The sequence below is a fragment of the Electrophorus electricus genome, chromosome 21 (genome assembly GCF_041902795.1).
Source record: "Electrophorus electricus isolate QZ-2024a chromosome 21, ASM4190279v1, whole genome shotgun sequence".
Classification (NCBI taxonomy): Eukaryota; Metazoa; Chordata; class Actinopteri; order Gymnotiformes; family Gymnotidae; genus Electrophorus; species Electrophorus electricus.
In genome coordinates, this window is record NC_137517.1 from 10,850,001 (window position 1) to 10,864,274 (window position 14,274).

General features: G+C 45.4%; 1 protein-coding gene across 7 annotated transcripts; it reads left to right on the plus strand.

Annotated features, from left to right (window-relative positions):
* Positions 1-374: 374 nt before the first annotated feature.
* egfl7 (EGF-like-domain, multiple 7) lies at positions 375-14,181 on the plus strand. Of its 7 annotated transcripts, XM_081704084.1 has the most exons (10): positions 377-572; positions 1,507-1,714; positions 1,856-1,977; positions 4,888-5,147; positions 6,591-6,716; positions 6,983-7,089; positions 7,174-7,269; positions 7,519-7,722; positions 12,494-12,570; positions 13,430-14,180. In XM_081704084.1, the coding sequence occupies exons 4-10, from the start codon at positions 5,068-5,070 to the stop codon at positions 13,775-13,777; spliced, it is 1,038 nt and encodes a 345-aa protein (XP_081560210.1). In that variant the 5' UTR covers positions 377-572; positions 1,507-1,714; positions 1,856-1,977; positions 4,888-5,067; the 3' UTR covers positions 13,778-14,180. The 7 variants fall into 7 exon arrangements, with proteins under 7 accessions (XP_081560213.1, XP_081560214.1, XP_081560210.1 ...); XM_081704086.1 differs by lacking the exon at positions 1,507-1,714; XM_027020598.3 differs by lacking the exons at positions 1,507-1,714; positions 1,856-1,977 and having other exon boundaries at positions 382-572; positions 13,430-13,628; positions 13,714-14,178.
* Positions 14,182-14,274: the final 93 nt, after the last annotated feature.

The following is a 14,274-nucleotide window of genomic DNA, read 5'->3' on the forward strand; positions in this document are numbered from 1 at the left end:
CAATTAGGCAGTGGTAATTACTGTACTTCCGGAGGCAGAGACGCTGTTCTGAGGTAAATATATAAATCTGTGAAACACTGCAGGAAGTTTTACTTAATACACTCAACGCCACACTAGTTTGGCGGACAACTCTGTGCCCAAATATATGCCCAGCACTTAGAGGACACCTCACTGTGGGACCAGTGGGTGGGCAGAGTGTCTTCGAAAATAAAAGGCGAAATGAATGCAAGTTGTATAGCTGGATCGTGTTTGTACAGCACAACGGATTTTTATCAGACTGAAACAGTCGCAGGATTTCCGGTTTGGAATTGGACATCCAATTCCTGAGTTCCACAGGAAGGCCCGCGTTAAAAGCACGGGGAAAACGCCCCGCGCTATCCCATTCTTCGTCAGCCGAATCACGGGGAGCGTCGAGACATTTCGTTCTTATTCCAAGTGAGAAACACCGAGCGACTTTAAAAGAAATGATAGTGGTGAAGAAGTGGCGCACACCACGCAGCACGTGGACCGAGGTGCCGCTCCTGACCGCGGCGGGAGACCAAAGCGGAGTCACGTGACTTCGTTATAACGGGGTAAGCGCTCTGGGGAATTTCATTCCTATATCTCTCTAAGCGCGCCTTTTATTTTTGGTTACTTCTTTTTTTATTTATTTATTTTCTATCTTTCTTTAATTTTTTAAAAATTGTTACTTTAGGCTTGGGTAGGTTACTCATAATATGACGTACTAGATACACTCAAATACTTTTTGTATTGTACATTTACCTTTACAGCATTTGGAAAACGCTCGTGTCCAGAGCGACTTACATATGTTCTTTGTAGTCTCTATCAAGTACATCCCCCCTGCTAGCATAAACATGCTCATGCTATAAATATTATCAGAATAACGTTTTGGCTAAAACAGACTAGAAGACTTTAAAGGAGAGTAAAGTTTTCCTTTATGTGTGTTTCCATATTTAAGTTATCAGTGACTCAGTGAAGAGGCGTCTCCAATCTTAGTTTGAACACAGCCAAACAACAGCCAAATTAATTTTGGTGTTTTTTCTTCTCCATAGGTTTCTATTCATTTAAACTAATAATAGATTTAAAGTAAGTAAAACATGCTTTAGTGAGTTTTTTTTTTTTTAGTGAATCTTCACTATAACACACAGTAACGTGTTTTAAAAAGTGTTATGAGCAAAGAATTAAACGTCCAAGTCGAATATTGCTGGTAACATTGTATGTCCTTGGCTTCGGAAGTAAAGAGACCAGATGGAAAGTGATTAAGAAAGTTACTGGTCTAATGTCCCGTAATTTTCAGGCTGTCAACCTTTCTACGTGAGCACTAGTGTTCAGGCAAAGGTGTGGTCAGTAGCGTCAGATAGCCCGTCTGATTTAATGTTTGGGTTTAGGCAACAAAAAAAGAAACTCTGACTCACGAGCAGATTAGTGTCTTAAGCATTTTAGAAACATCTCTCAATTCTTATTTCTATGTTTTGTTTGTTTATTTATTTATGTTTCCCTGTACAGGCTTGCGTCTGGTAGGCTCGTTCGAGGTTTGTGGAAATCTGGAACAGATCAACAGCCGATAGTTGGATCGTTTCCAATCGACTGTTGATTCCTGATCCGTTCCAGGTCTCGATGAAAGTGTGCCAGGCACTACAGATTTCACACTGTGCTACACACTCATATGCCGAACAACTCAAGTAATCATCGAGGCCTTTATTAGCTGAATCAGGTGTGTTTTAGTGGGGAAACGGTCTACATTTATGAAGACTGATATAAGTGCACGAGCAAAAGAAATCTGCATCTGACCAAGTTGGCTACCTGCTATGATCTAACCGGTTCCTTATTTTCCTTTTCTATCGCAATGATCAAGTTACCCACAGACTGACTCAGGAAACCCGCGGTCACATCACGGAGAGCGTCTCGACCGATTTCGCGTGAGCAGCTCTCTCGGGACGTCCCGCGGGCTCGCGCGGAGGAGGGGCCGCGGAGAGGGTAATTACCCCCCTGCGTGTTTTGACAGCCTTGGCTCGGGACTCAGAACTACACGCATTCTCTCAAAACAGTCCGAAAAAGACGGATACTAAGACACGGCGAAAAGATAGATACTAAGATAAAAAAAGGACAGATTCTAAGACACGGACACGGCTTCCGCGGGGGGTGCGCGCCGCGTCCGGCTGTGGAATCTTCGGCTCGTGCCAGTGCCGCTTTAAGGCGCGCGTTGCTTTTGTCTGAGAGCGGATATCTTCTAAACTGATTCAGTTTGGTGAGAACTCCGGTTCTAAGACGTGCTTGGGGACCGCGCTCCGTCCGCAGCAGCCGAAGTGTAAGTTTCTGAATGCTTTGTGTATTGCTGTTTGCAGCCAGCCTTCAGCTTCAGGTAGATCACGCAGGTAGCGCGCGAAGTGTCCGGTAATGGTCCCGTTGACCTCGTTTGGCTCCGTTTGCGCATCTTGCTTGTGTGCGTGCGTGTGTATATGTGCATGCTGCTGTGTGTGGCGGTGACATTATTGGGAGCGCTCATTCATTCTTTTTCGCTGAGTGCGCGTTTGTGTGTTGGCTCCTCATAGACCGTCTGCTCGGCGGCACTGCGCGTAAAGTAACGACGGAAATAGCGCCGCCTGCTGGTATGTGGCTCAGAAGGAGACGAAACCGAGACGGAACCGTACCGTCTCTTCGTTTATTCAACAGTTTTTCGTTGTATTTTAACTCGACTCATTTCTGAGCATTGAAAATATTACATTGTAGCACTCTAGGATCGATAAGACGGTAATCTTGCAATAGTAGCAACGTGTAGCAGCATTGTAATATGTTTGTAGCCTACTATACTCACGTTGTAATTACTTCGATGGCGTGAGTAGTTGTGCGTTGAATGTGCTTTGGGTGAGTTCAAATAGGTTTAGTCTGGCCAGGAACCGTCGATGCTTTGTGGTGGATCAAGCTGCTCTCAGTATTAAATAATGTGGAGGGCTGTTTGGCAGGAGCAGCGTCATTGTTCTTGCAAGTCGAATAAACGGGAACAAACTCAGAAAACGTGTGTGTGTGTGTGGGCAAACACGTCAGTGTTACTTCTTCTCTCGCCCTGTGTTGATTTTAAAATAAGCTTGTCCGTAGTCATGCCTGTTCTTGTTGATAATGACGGGACTCTGCTCGTGAATTCTGACCTTAATTCACTCAGTATGCTACGGGAAGGGGGGATGCTGGATGCTGATTGGTCACTTTTAGTTTCATTCATCAGCTTATATTTGCACAGTGTGATATCATACTCCCAGGAGAGCCCCGTCTCATTGATCTCGCGCACACGCGCGCGAGGCACATGTCGTCTGGTGTATAAATAACTTGCTCAGAGGGACTTATATTTGGAGGTGACATTTATCACTTTGTCTTCGTTGAAAATCTGATCTCACCTCAACTTTCTCTCTCTCTCTCGCTCTCTCTTTCTCTCTCTCTCTCTGAAACAGTTGGCTACTTGATATATTTAGCACATATGAATGTGCATATTTCAAATCCATATGATATTGCAGTGCAACCCCCCCACCTCACCCCTCGGGTCGTGGCTTGGCTAACTTACATAAGGGTGACCTTCAAATGTTTATTACTAGATCTGCTCTTCATCTTGCTTATTTGGAGTGCCTGTGGCACACACACACACACACACACACACACACACACACACACACACACACACACACACACACACAGGTCGGATGAATGAGATGGGAATGCTAAGTGTGTTTTTTTAGTGCCTGCGGAGAGTATTGCAGCCTTACATCTAAAGCAGAATTAACAAGCTGATTACTGCAAGCTGCTCAAGATGAGCAGGCACGTACACACACACACACACGCACAAAAACACAAACACACACACACACACGCACAAAAACACAAACACACACACACACACACACCTGAACACACAAACATACGCAAACATATATGGGCTCAAATACATCAGTGAATATAAAGACCAGTGTATATGATTTCTACTATATGTACTGTCCCAGTGTGTGTGTATAGTATGTGTGTGTGTACGTGTATACAGTGTGTGCAGAGTCCTTGCAGTAATAAAGACCAGGTTTTTAATAACATATTCCTGCTAAAAACAGGAGGGACCCACCTCTTGACCTCTCCCCTCCCTCCACAGAACATTATTTTCAGATCATAGTCAAAGTGCACATGGCTTGCGTCATCGTCTGCTTCAGTAGTAGTCTCTAGCTTTCTCTATCCACTTCATCCTTATTCTGTCACTCTGTCTTCACCACTGTCTACGTTTCTTCTTCCTTTCAACCCTTCTTCTCTTTCTATCCCTCTAACTTGGAGGGGGGGGGGCGCTCTGGAATTTGTGTTTGAAACTGTGGCAGGAGTGTGGATATATGAAAAGTGAAGGAATGGATGAATCTTGAAACATTACAGTCTCTCTCTGTCACACACACACTATCAAGCATGTATAGAGCTATCTGTACACGACACTAATGATTATACATTGTGTGTGTGAGTGAACATAATGAGGGTGTGTGCGTGTGCTGATGAGTGAGTCTGTTCTCATTTAAGCATGGATAGCTGACAGCTGTGTGTGTGAGCATATCTGTGTGTATGTGAGACAGAGAGAGAGAGAAAGAGAGAGAGAGAAATGGAAACCATTCATTTAATATCTGTGATAATACACAGCTGCTGTCAGTGATTGTTCGTCGGAAGAAGTGTGTGCGCGCGTGTGTGACAGAGAGAGAGAAAGAATACTGCATGTGTGGAAGTGAATTAAATGTCTCTGTGGTCAGACAGGACACCAGTGACAATTAAAAATGGGACTCAAATATTCAACCCAAATAATTGGTGCATATTAGTGTTTTCCAAGACATAACATTCTCTCATTCTCTCTCCCCCTCTCTCTCTCTCTCTCTCTCTCAGGTGACGTTGTCCTTGGAGGCAAACTAGAACTCTGCACATCTATATATGAGAGAGAGAATCTCAGGGACAAAACGTGTGTGCTAGCTAGACAGAGTGACTGTGTGTGTGTGTGTGTTTGTGTGTGTGTGTGTGTGAAAGAGAGAGAGAGAGAGAGAGAGAGAGAGAGAGAGAGAGAGAGAGATGTACTTTGAGGTTCTACTTTCCTCATTTCTTTTCTCCCTCCCCGCAAGCTGCACTCCTCAGTTCTACAGTCACCACGGGTAACCAGCACTTCTGTTTATTATGGTCTGCATATGTGTGGGTTGGTGGGGTTGTAACTGGGCAGTGTGAACCATCGATCTGATTGGTTCATCCAACCATACTGATTTAAACTGGGGGTACAAACAGCATACCTGTTCCAACAATAGCCTATCCTTTTTTTTTCCTTTAGATGGAAGAAAACCATAAAATACTGAATCCGAAAGCCATCTTCAGAGCGTACAAGTAAAAAAATGGCTGAAGATTCTAGACTGAATTAATCTTTAAAGAAAGGGAGAAAATGGGTCATGACCTTTAACATAATTTGGCAAGCAATCTACACAATCACAATGATCTTTAGGTGGTCATTTACAATCACAGTTATCTTTACAAACACACAAAAGGTCAGTGCAATAAGCATTTGTTTGCAAAGGAAGGGGTCAAGGTTTAGATACGGTCGAAGGTCATACTTTGGCATGCACAACAGCCAATTACATCAGCCAGTCAACACCAATTACCACTGAGAACCCAACACCCCCACACACACACACCCACACACCCCTGACACACACACCTCCTGCTAGAGGTAATAAATATTATAGGGTTAATAAGGTCAGTTTAGCCATTCAGTCTTTAGCTACATACTGGACATTATTATATTTCACACATGCAGCACATTTATAAATAACTGCTTACTGTACCTGGTTCTGAATATATTGCAGTGGCACTGTGTGTAGAATGTCTTTTATGCAGTGTGTGTGTGTGTGTGTGTGTGTCATACAGTGGCACTGTGTGTAGAATGTCTTTTATGCAGTGTGTGTGTGTGTCATACAGTGGCACTGTGTGTAGAATGTCTTTTATGCAGTGTGTGTGTGTGTCATACAGTGGCACTGTGTGTAGAATGTCTTTTATGCAGTGTGTGTGTGTCATACAGTGGCACTGTGTGTAGAATGTCTTTTATGCAGTGTGTGTGTGTGTCATACAGTGGCACTGTGTGTAGAATGTCCTTTATGCAGTGTGTGTGTGTTATACAGTGGCACTGTGTGTAGAATGTCTTTTATGCAGTGTGTGTGTGTGTGTGAAATACAGTGGCACTGTGTGTAGAATGTCCTTTATGCAGTGTGTGTGTGTGTGTGTGTCATACAGTGGCACTGTGTGTAGAATGTCCTTTATGCAGTGTGTGTGTGTCATACAGTGGCACTGTGTGTAGAATGTCCTTTATGCAGTGTGTGTGTGTGTGTGTGTCATACAGTGGCACTGTGTGTAGAATGTCCTTTATGCAGTGTGTGTGTGTGTGTCATACAGTGGCACTGTGTGTAGAATGTCCTTTATGCAGTGTGTGTGTGTGTGTGTGTGTGTGATACAGTGGCACTGTGTGTAGAATGTCCTTTATGCAGTGTGTGTGTGTGTCATACAGTGGCACTGTGTGTAGAATGTCCTTTATGCAGTGTGTGTGTGTCATACAGGAGAAGAGTGTGTACTGGGAGCACTGGAAGCAGCAGGGTCATCTCTACTACAGAGTCCTTCATTCAGCCTGTACACAAGCCGTATATCACCATGTGCCTTGACCAGCGCCTCTGCAGCACGTACAAGTAGGAACACACACACACAGTTTGCTTGCACCCATCAACAAGTGTCTATGTGATTACTTTTGTGTGTGTGTGTGTGTGTGTGTGTGTGTGTTTGCCTCCTTGGGTCAACTTTAAATACCAGAAGGTTTGTGATGAGAGGCTTAATTTTGCATGTTTGTGTGCATGTTGCACAAGTCTTTGGTCTTTTGTGTTTTGATGTTACAATGATTTTGCCACCTTGGACATGTATAAAAATGTGTGTTTGTGTGTGTGTGTGTGCGCTGTAGGACAGTGTATAAGGTGTCTTACCGACAGGTGAGCAGGCCAAGCTCACACTTTTACCCAGAATGCTGTCCGGGATGGCAACGGCTACACTCCCATCACTGTAACCGTGGTAAGAAGCGCCCCCGCTAACTGCGTGTGTGCAGTGAAGCCCTTTTCACTGTGTGTGTGATTCCTTCTCCTGCACTGTCCACAGCCATCTGTTCACAGGAGTGTGTGAACGAAGGATCCTGTGTGAGACCAAACACCTGCGCCTGCACTATAGGCTGGACAGGACGCTACTGCCAGATAGGTACACATGCATGCGTGCATGCACACATGCGCACACAAACACACACACACACACACACACACACACACACACACACACACACACACACACCCATCAGCAATAGGAGCTGATATTTACTGTGTCCATGGGAAAATCTCCAGTTTAAATACACCTGGTGAGTACAAGACAAAGACGTGAGACTCGAGATTATGTGCCATAATGATGGACTTCTACTGTCCTCTCTCTCTCCTTCCGTTTCCTGCTCCTCAGATGTGGATGAGTGTAAGGGGTCTCACAGCTGTGCTCAGAGGTGTGTGAACTCCGCAGGAAGTTACCGGTGTGAGTGCGCAGACGGCTTCCGCTTGGCTGAAGATGGACGCTCGTGTCTGAGTCTCCTCCCCCTACCGCCCCTGTCTCCTACGGCAACAAGCCAGCCCCAAGCAAATAATCGCCCGTCCAACAGCAGCGATGCAGGTGAGCGTTACCCAGCCAGACGGTGCAGTCGATCCCAGAGTTTGTGATGTAGGAATGGAGCGGGACACTCACAGAGGTCAGACAGATGCCCTTCTGTAACCTTTGACATTTCTGACCTGTTCCCATGTCTTTTGAACATGTCAGTGTGTAAATTCTGAAAATGTCAGTGTGTAAAACAGCTTCTCACAATGTGCTTATTATGTACAAAATCATTCTATAATAATTTGAAACATTTTGGGCACAGAGAGTTTGTAAATTTAATCTGAACTGTGAAAATAGTTTTGTGCATGTGCGCAGTGTGGAGGAGATTACATTTGCGCCCCCTGTAGGTTAAAGGAAGGCATTTTCTGTTGTTCACGGGCGCATCCGATATGAACACAAAGTATAGTGTGTAAAAACCGCCCATCCACTAATCCTACACCTTAACCAGATGCTACACATTCCACAATATGTCATTCCCTATTGGCAGCGTGACCTATATTTGACCTTTTGCTGTGCAACTCCCTGGGGAGCTACGTGCTTCTCCACCCGTGCCCCATGCTGGATGGAGGACAACGGCCAGGCTCACGGTACATTATTACTTTTGGTACGCGCTATGCCGCTCTCAACTCGTACCGTGAGTAATAGTGCACTGTGACTGGCAGCTGCAGCCAGCGGACCAAACGCCGTCCTGCTCCAAACACACAAAGGCCCACACGCACCGGCACAACCGTGGCTACACTTGGCTTATACATGTAGCAGGCAAGAATACCTTCATCGATTACATCAGTAATTTCTTTCAGCTGGAAAAGCTCCGTGTCCTATGGAACAGCAAAAGAAAACAAAGCTGCTATTTACATTATAAGAGTCTTGCTTATAAGGGTTAAGGGTCTTGCTTAGGGGCACAACAGTGGCAACTTGGCGCTGGTGGGGCTTGAACTAGCAACAAGTTTAATACCTTAACCAGTGAGCCACCACTGCTTGGATAGTAGATCGTAGCTTGTATTGGCTGTGTCATGGCCTATGTGCCGGAACAAATCTATGGTGCAAGTGGATTTGGTTGCAAGTAATTTGTGTCATTATTGCATTATTATTCTTATTATTTGCTTACGCTTTATTTATTACACATCTGACTTTTCAGATCCATACCAATTCCTCATCAATCACAGTTTCCCCTCTAATTGCGGGTCTCAAGAGGCTTCGTTTTTGTTTTAGATTTGTGCCCGTCTCCGTCCTTGTCTGGTGTTTTGTACCGTTTGTTCCGGGTTATTTTTCTACCCTAAATGTCTCTGTGTACTTCCACCTGTTGTCTTCCTGTCTTGTGTTGTGGGTCATTTGCTTTGTATCTCAGATTTTTACTTTGTTTTACTGTTTTCTGACTACGCATCTTTGTCTAATGGTTGGACAATAATTAGGGATTATTAATTAGGTTAATTAGGAATAATCTGCCATAAATAAACACCACATATGCATCCTGTCTCAACTCACTTCATGTTACAACACCACTAAAGTGAAATTTCTACATTTCTTTTCTTGGAGCGCTTCTCCTTGCAAACGTTTAAAAGCACTGATTCAGATTAAACGAAGGAATGGTGAGAATGGCCGGCATCACCTCCACCACAACGGCAACCCACAAACCCACTCCCACAGTCCAGGAACCTCCACCTCCACCCAGTCCATCCACGGCCATTCCGCCCCACGGTGGGCTGAAGCCTCGTTCCACCCCTCCTCTCCCTCATTGTCCTGCTTATCTCCTCAGCAGTCTGTTTTAGCTTAAAAAACGGTTTTGCGCAGCTGCCAAAAAATCCATGTGAGCCCCCCCCCCCCATCACTCCCTGTTTTACTCTCTTTCTCTCTCTCTCTCTCTCTGCTCTTACTCCATCCATCTCTCTCTCTCCCCCTCAAGCTGAAACTAGCTTTCTGCTGACTAGAGATTCTTGGCAAAACTCCAATCTAGTTTTCCTCTCTTGGGCTCCCTAAATGGTTTCATGTTCCTCTCTTTGGCTACAATAGCCAAAACCACGGAGCACAGAGTGCTGTGTTTACCGTATCCTAGCAATGAGCCAATGTCCTGGCCAGCCACGCTTACGGTCCAAAGGTTGAGGTAGCTCGCTAATCCATGCGTGCGCAAAGCACGCTGCCACACCTGCAAACCCATGATGCCAGGCTGCTTAGCGAGTCAGCGGCTCCTATAGTGTCAGTGCTCAACACCTTCCAGCACCCAATTCTGGGCTTGTTTGTTTTGCCAAATCAGACTGGCCAGCTCCAGGACTCTAGAGGCACAGAACACCATGAACTCAGAGAACTCCAAGAATGCTAGCTTGACATCAAAGCTCTAGAACGCAGGGTGTTTCTGGAATCTAGCTGGCTGCGTGAGGGGTTTCCAGTGTGAAGCTGCCCTATCAAACTGCTATAGACAGTCATTACAGCAGGACACATGCTGAACATGCCAACCATTAGTCTCACGTGAGCGTTCACATTTACTAAAGTCCCCCTGTAATCCTTACTGGACCATGCAGTGTTGGAGGTTGTGTTCCCAATCTCCTCTGCCTTGTATGGAAGCCTATGGACCACATGCACACGCACACACACACACACACACACACACACACACACACACACAGACTGGTGCTCGGCGCTAGAATACAGCCGCGTCTGTGACCCACAGAGACCCAGAACTTTAATGGTACACTGAAAATGCCCCCCCTACCCCCCACCCCCCAGGAGCCTATCAATCAGTCTCTCCACACAGCACTCAACTACAGTCCACGTTCTCCAATCCAGTCTGGCCCGCTTCCTTACTCTCTCTCTCTCTCTCTCTCGTTCACACACACACACACACACACACACACACACACTCACACTCTCACTCTCACTCACACACAAGATATGTCCTGAGACAAAAGGAACAGGAGAGAAAGAGAGCAAGACCAAAAGATAAAAACAGACGCACGAAAAGCGGACTCAGAGAGAGCGAGTGAGACAAAGAAAGGTAAGAAGGGAGAGCTTCTGATGAGATGTTGTGAGAAAGTGAATGACCTAACAGGAGAGTTATGCTAGCAAAGCAAACGCTTCTATGAATCTGTTCATTCACTATACAGATCTACAGCTTAAGGCGGACAGCTTGGTTTCTGTGTGCCGTGGTCCCATGTGACTACTGCCAGGATCTGTATCTCATGGGCGCTAGACCAAGTGCTAATAGCAAGTGAACTTGACGGTGGCTGGGCAGTTAACTTTTGCTGCCAGCAAAAGCTTTATCTATATAGACCCACTTAGGATGATTCAAAGCCCCCGAGTGTGACCTGGGAGTTGTGTTTGCGAGTGTATCTGAGATACACAATTATAGCAAAGCTGATAAGGACAGTAGCGATGAGAACGGGTGTGTGTGTGTGTGTGTGTGTGTGTGTGTGAGGGGGGGGGGGGGGCTCCACTTTCTGTTCTCCTTCAAGCTCTTAACATTTAACATTCACTTTTTATTTTTTGTTCTATTTTGGTTCTCAGTTTTGGCTCAGTGGTCCTCTTTCCTTTCCAGTTCCATCAAATCCAGTCTGCTGGGGGTTAGTTTCTTTTAACCTTATATGCACACACACACACACACACCCTCCCTTGTGAGCTTGTTATAGCACACACATCTGGGACAGATTGACAAAAATTGAAAGTATGTCTCTTTACAAGTAGCCAAGTCAAGTCTAACTTGGACAGGTCTGTCAATGCTCATGTAATGTGTCATTGACTGGTTCTTATTCTGATGCTGACCTTCCAATCAGGGGCCCAGGGGAGGATCCCACAGAAAGACTGAACTCTTCTGAATGGCTATGCTCAGTATCAGTCCAGCCTTGGCGGTGCTGCTAACACTCCATGGATGGTGTCATATATGAGAGAGAGTTGTAGTGTGTTTTCTGGAAGCAGAAGTCCTTGGAAATACAGTGTGGGTGTGAGGAACTGCTAGCCGCTGATAGAGGACAAGGGACAGGATTCTAGAGTTTACACAGCATTTACCGTGACTGCGCTGTCCTGTCTCTATCAGGGGTTAATGAGTAATTATAGCATCTCTTTGCTTCATTGTCTTCATTTGTTTTTCCTGCCCGTGTTGTATAAATGTGCAGCGTTATGCAATGTCAGGTCTATGTATGCAAGGTCGAGTGAAGACAGCCTTGTGTGTGTACCCATGCGATATACAGAGCACAGACCTGTTGTGCCCTCTCTCGGTTAAATTATATGTCAACGCTTGTCCTCCGAATCTTAATCTCTCCCTTTTCTCTCCCCGAGCTCTTTCACTCCATTTTGTGCTCTGATCCTTTCACTCTTTACTGTATGTTCTGGCTTCTCTAAGTATCAATAACAATGACTGCAGCCTGGACACAATATGCATGGACAAACATTCACACACACACACACACACACATACACACTGTGTACAATGACAGCTCGGTATGTACAGAGATATGTAGAGATTTGTGAGTTTGATGTGTTGAGAAAAAGCATTTAACTGTGGATTGTTGAAGGGGGAGGTTTTGGCTTGATCACTGTTGTGTCTGTTCTTAAGGTGGAGGTGCAGATCTGATCACTGTTGTGTATGTTTTTACGGTGGAGGTACAGGTCTAATCACTGTTGTGTAAGTTTTTAAGGTGGAGGTGCAGATCTGATCACTGTTGTGTATGTTTTTACGGTGGAGGTACAGATCTGATCATTGTTGTGTAACTTTTTAAGGTGGAGGTGCAGGTCTGATCACTGTTGTGTAAGTTTTTAAGGTGGAGGTGCAGGTCTGATCATTGTTGTGTCTGTTCTTAAGGTGGAGCTGCAGGTCTTGTGGAGAATGTTACAGAAGAAGTGCAGTTCCTCAAGAACAGAGTAGAGCTACTGGAGCAGGTAGCAAGCACACACACACACACACACACACACACACGCACACGCACGCACACGCACGCACACGCACGCACACGCACGCACACGCACACGCACGCGCACACCGACATAGACAGACATACACATACACACACACACACTTACATATACATCGACACAGACGTGTACACACACACAGACATACACATACACATCGACACAGACACATATACATATATACACATACACATGAACACACATGCATATATATACACATATACACACACATGCACACATATATGTATACATATATTCACACATACATATATGTACACACAGACACACTACTTCTAAACCAAAATGCTTTTCATCAGGCAGAATCTGGTCAGGATTTCAAAGACCTCCACTAATTCCTTAATTAGTGCTATATATAGTGTATATGTACAGCATATATAGGTGATCTATTTACTTCAAGATTGCGTCCTTTACCAGAGGCCTGGGATCTTGAGAGTCCTGCATAGTATCTTAACTGTTCCCAAGACTGCACTCTTCTTGATGGAGAACTGGGATCTGTTGGAGCCATTCTCCCAGTTTAGAGGTCACAGCCTCTAGTGCTCCGATTCCCATGGGACTAGAGGAATATATGTATATAACTAACACACACACACACACACTCACACTCACACACACACACACACACACTCACACACTCACACACACCACCCAACGTGGACATTTGTCATCTTGTAAGCACAACTCTTTAGATTTACAAAAACTAAATATAAAATCGGACTAGTATTTACTGATTTTGTACGTTGCTGAGTTCTTGGCTTCAAACAACTGTACCACTAAACACCTGTATGTCCTGCATTTGTCCTGCTAGAAACTGGAGATGGTTCTCGCACCCTTCTCCACTCGCTTCCCTCTAGAGGAAGGCATGGCCAACAGGAACGGCTTCCTGTTTGACAGGACCAACTTCCTCTCCGATCAGACCAACTTCCTGTCGCACTCGTTGCGTCAGCTGGATCGAATCGACTCGCTCAGCGAGCAGGTTGGCTTCCTGGAGGAACGCCTCGGAACATGTAAGTGTACGCCCACGTCTGCGCGCTCGTGTGTGTGTATAGGTGAATCCCTCAGTGACCGTCGCTCAAACCCTCTCGGCTCCAGGTTCCTGTCAGGAAAACTAGACCACCGCCTAACCAGCAGGCTGGATCCCCACAGAGTAGAGTAATCGCGCACCTGAACCAGCCCCTCATTGCAGCAATGCCCTTCTCCTTCACCCTGATCAGTCCTAGCGGCCGCTCCGTCCCGTCCACGCTGGTGTTGGCGCCATCAGCGAGGACGCGGCGGCCCTGGGACTAGGAAAGGGTCAGTGGCACTATGGCCACCATGAAACTGCTACAAGGACGAAATACTCATGACTTTGACCTCCCACGCTTGCATCGTTTCAATTTTTCTTTTGCATTTGTTGTGTGTGGTCTCTCTCTCTCTGTGCTTTTTACACAGCAGGAATCTCTGTAATTATATTTATAAAGTACAGTCAGTGTTGGTGACATCCACGGCAGTATAATTGTGTTCATTCTTTCTGTAGCACCTTGTTTTCTGTAATAAAACATTTTTTTATAATAAAACTGATGTGTGGGTTTATCATGGGTTCGTGGGTGTATTGCCTACAGCCTATTAGCTCATGACATTTTCCTGTTGTGGTTTTCTTTTTCGAGTACAGAC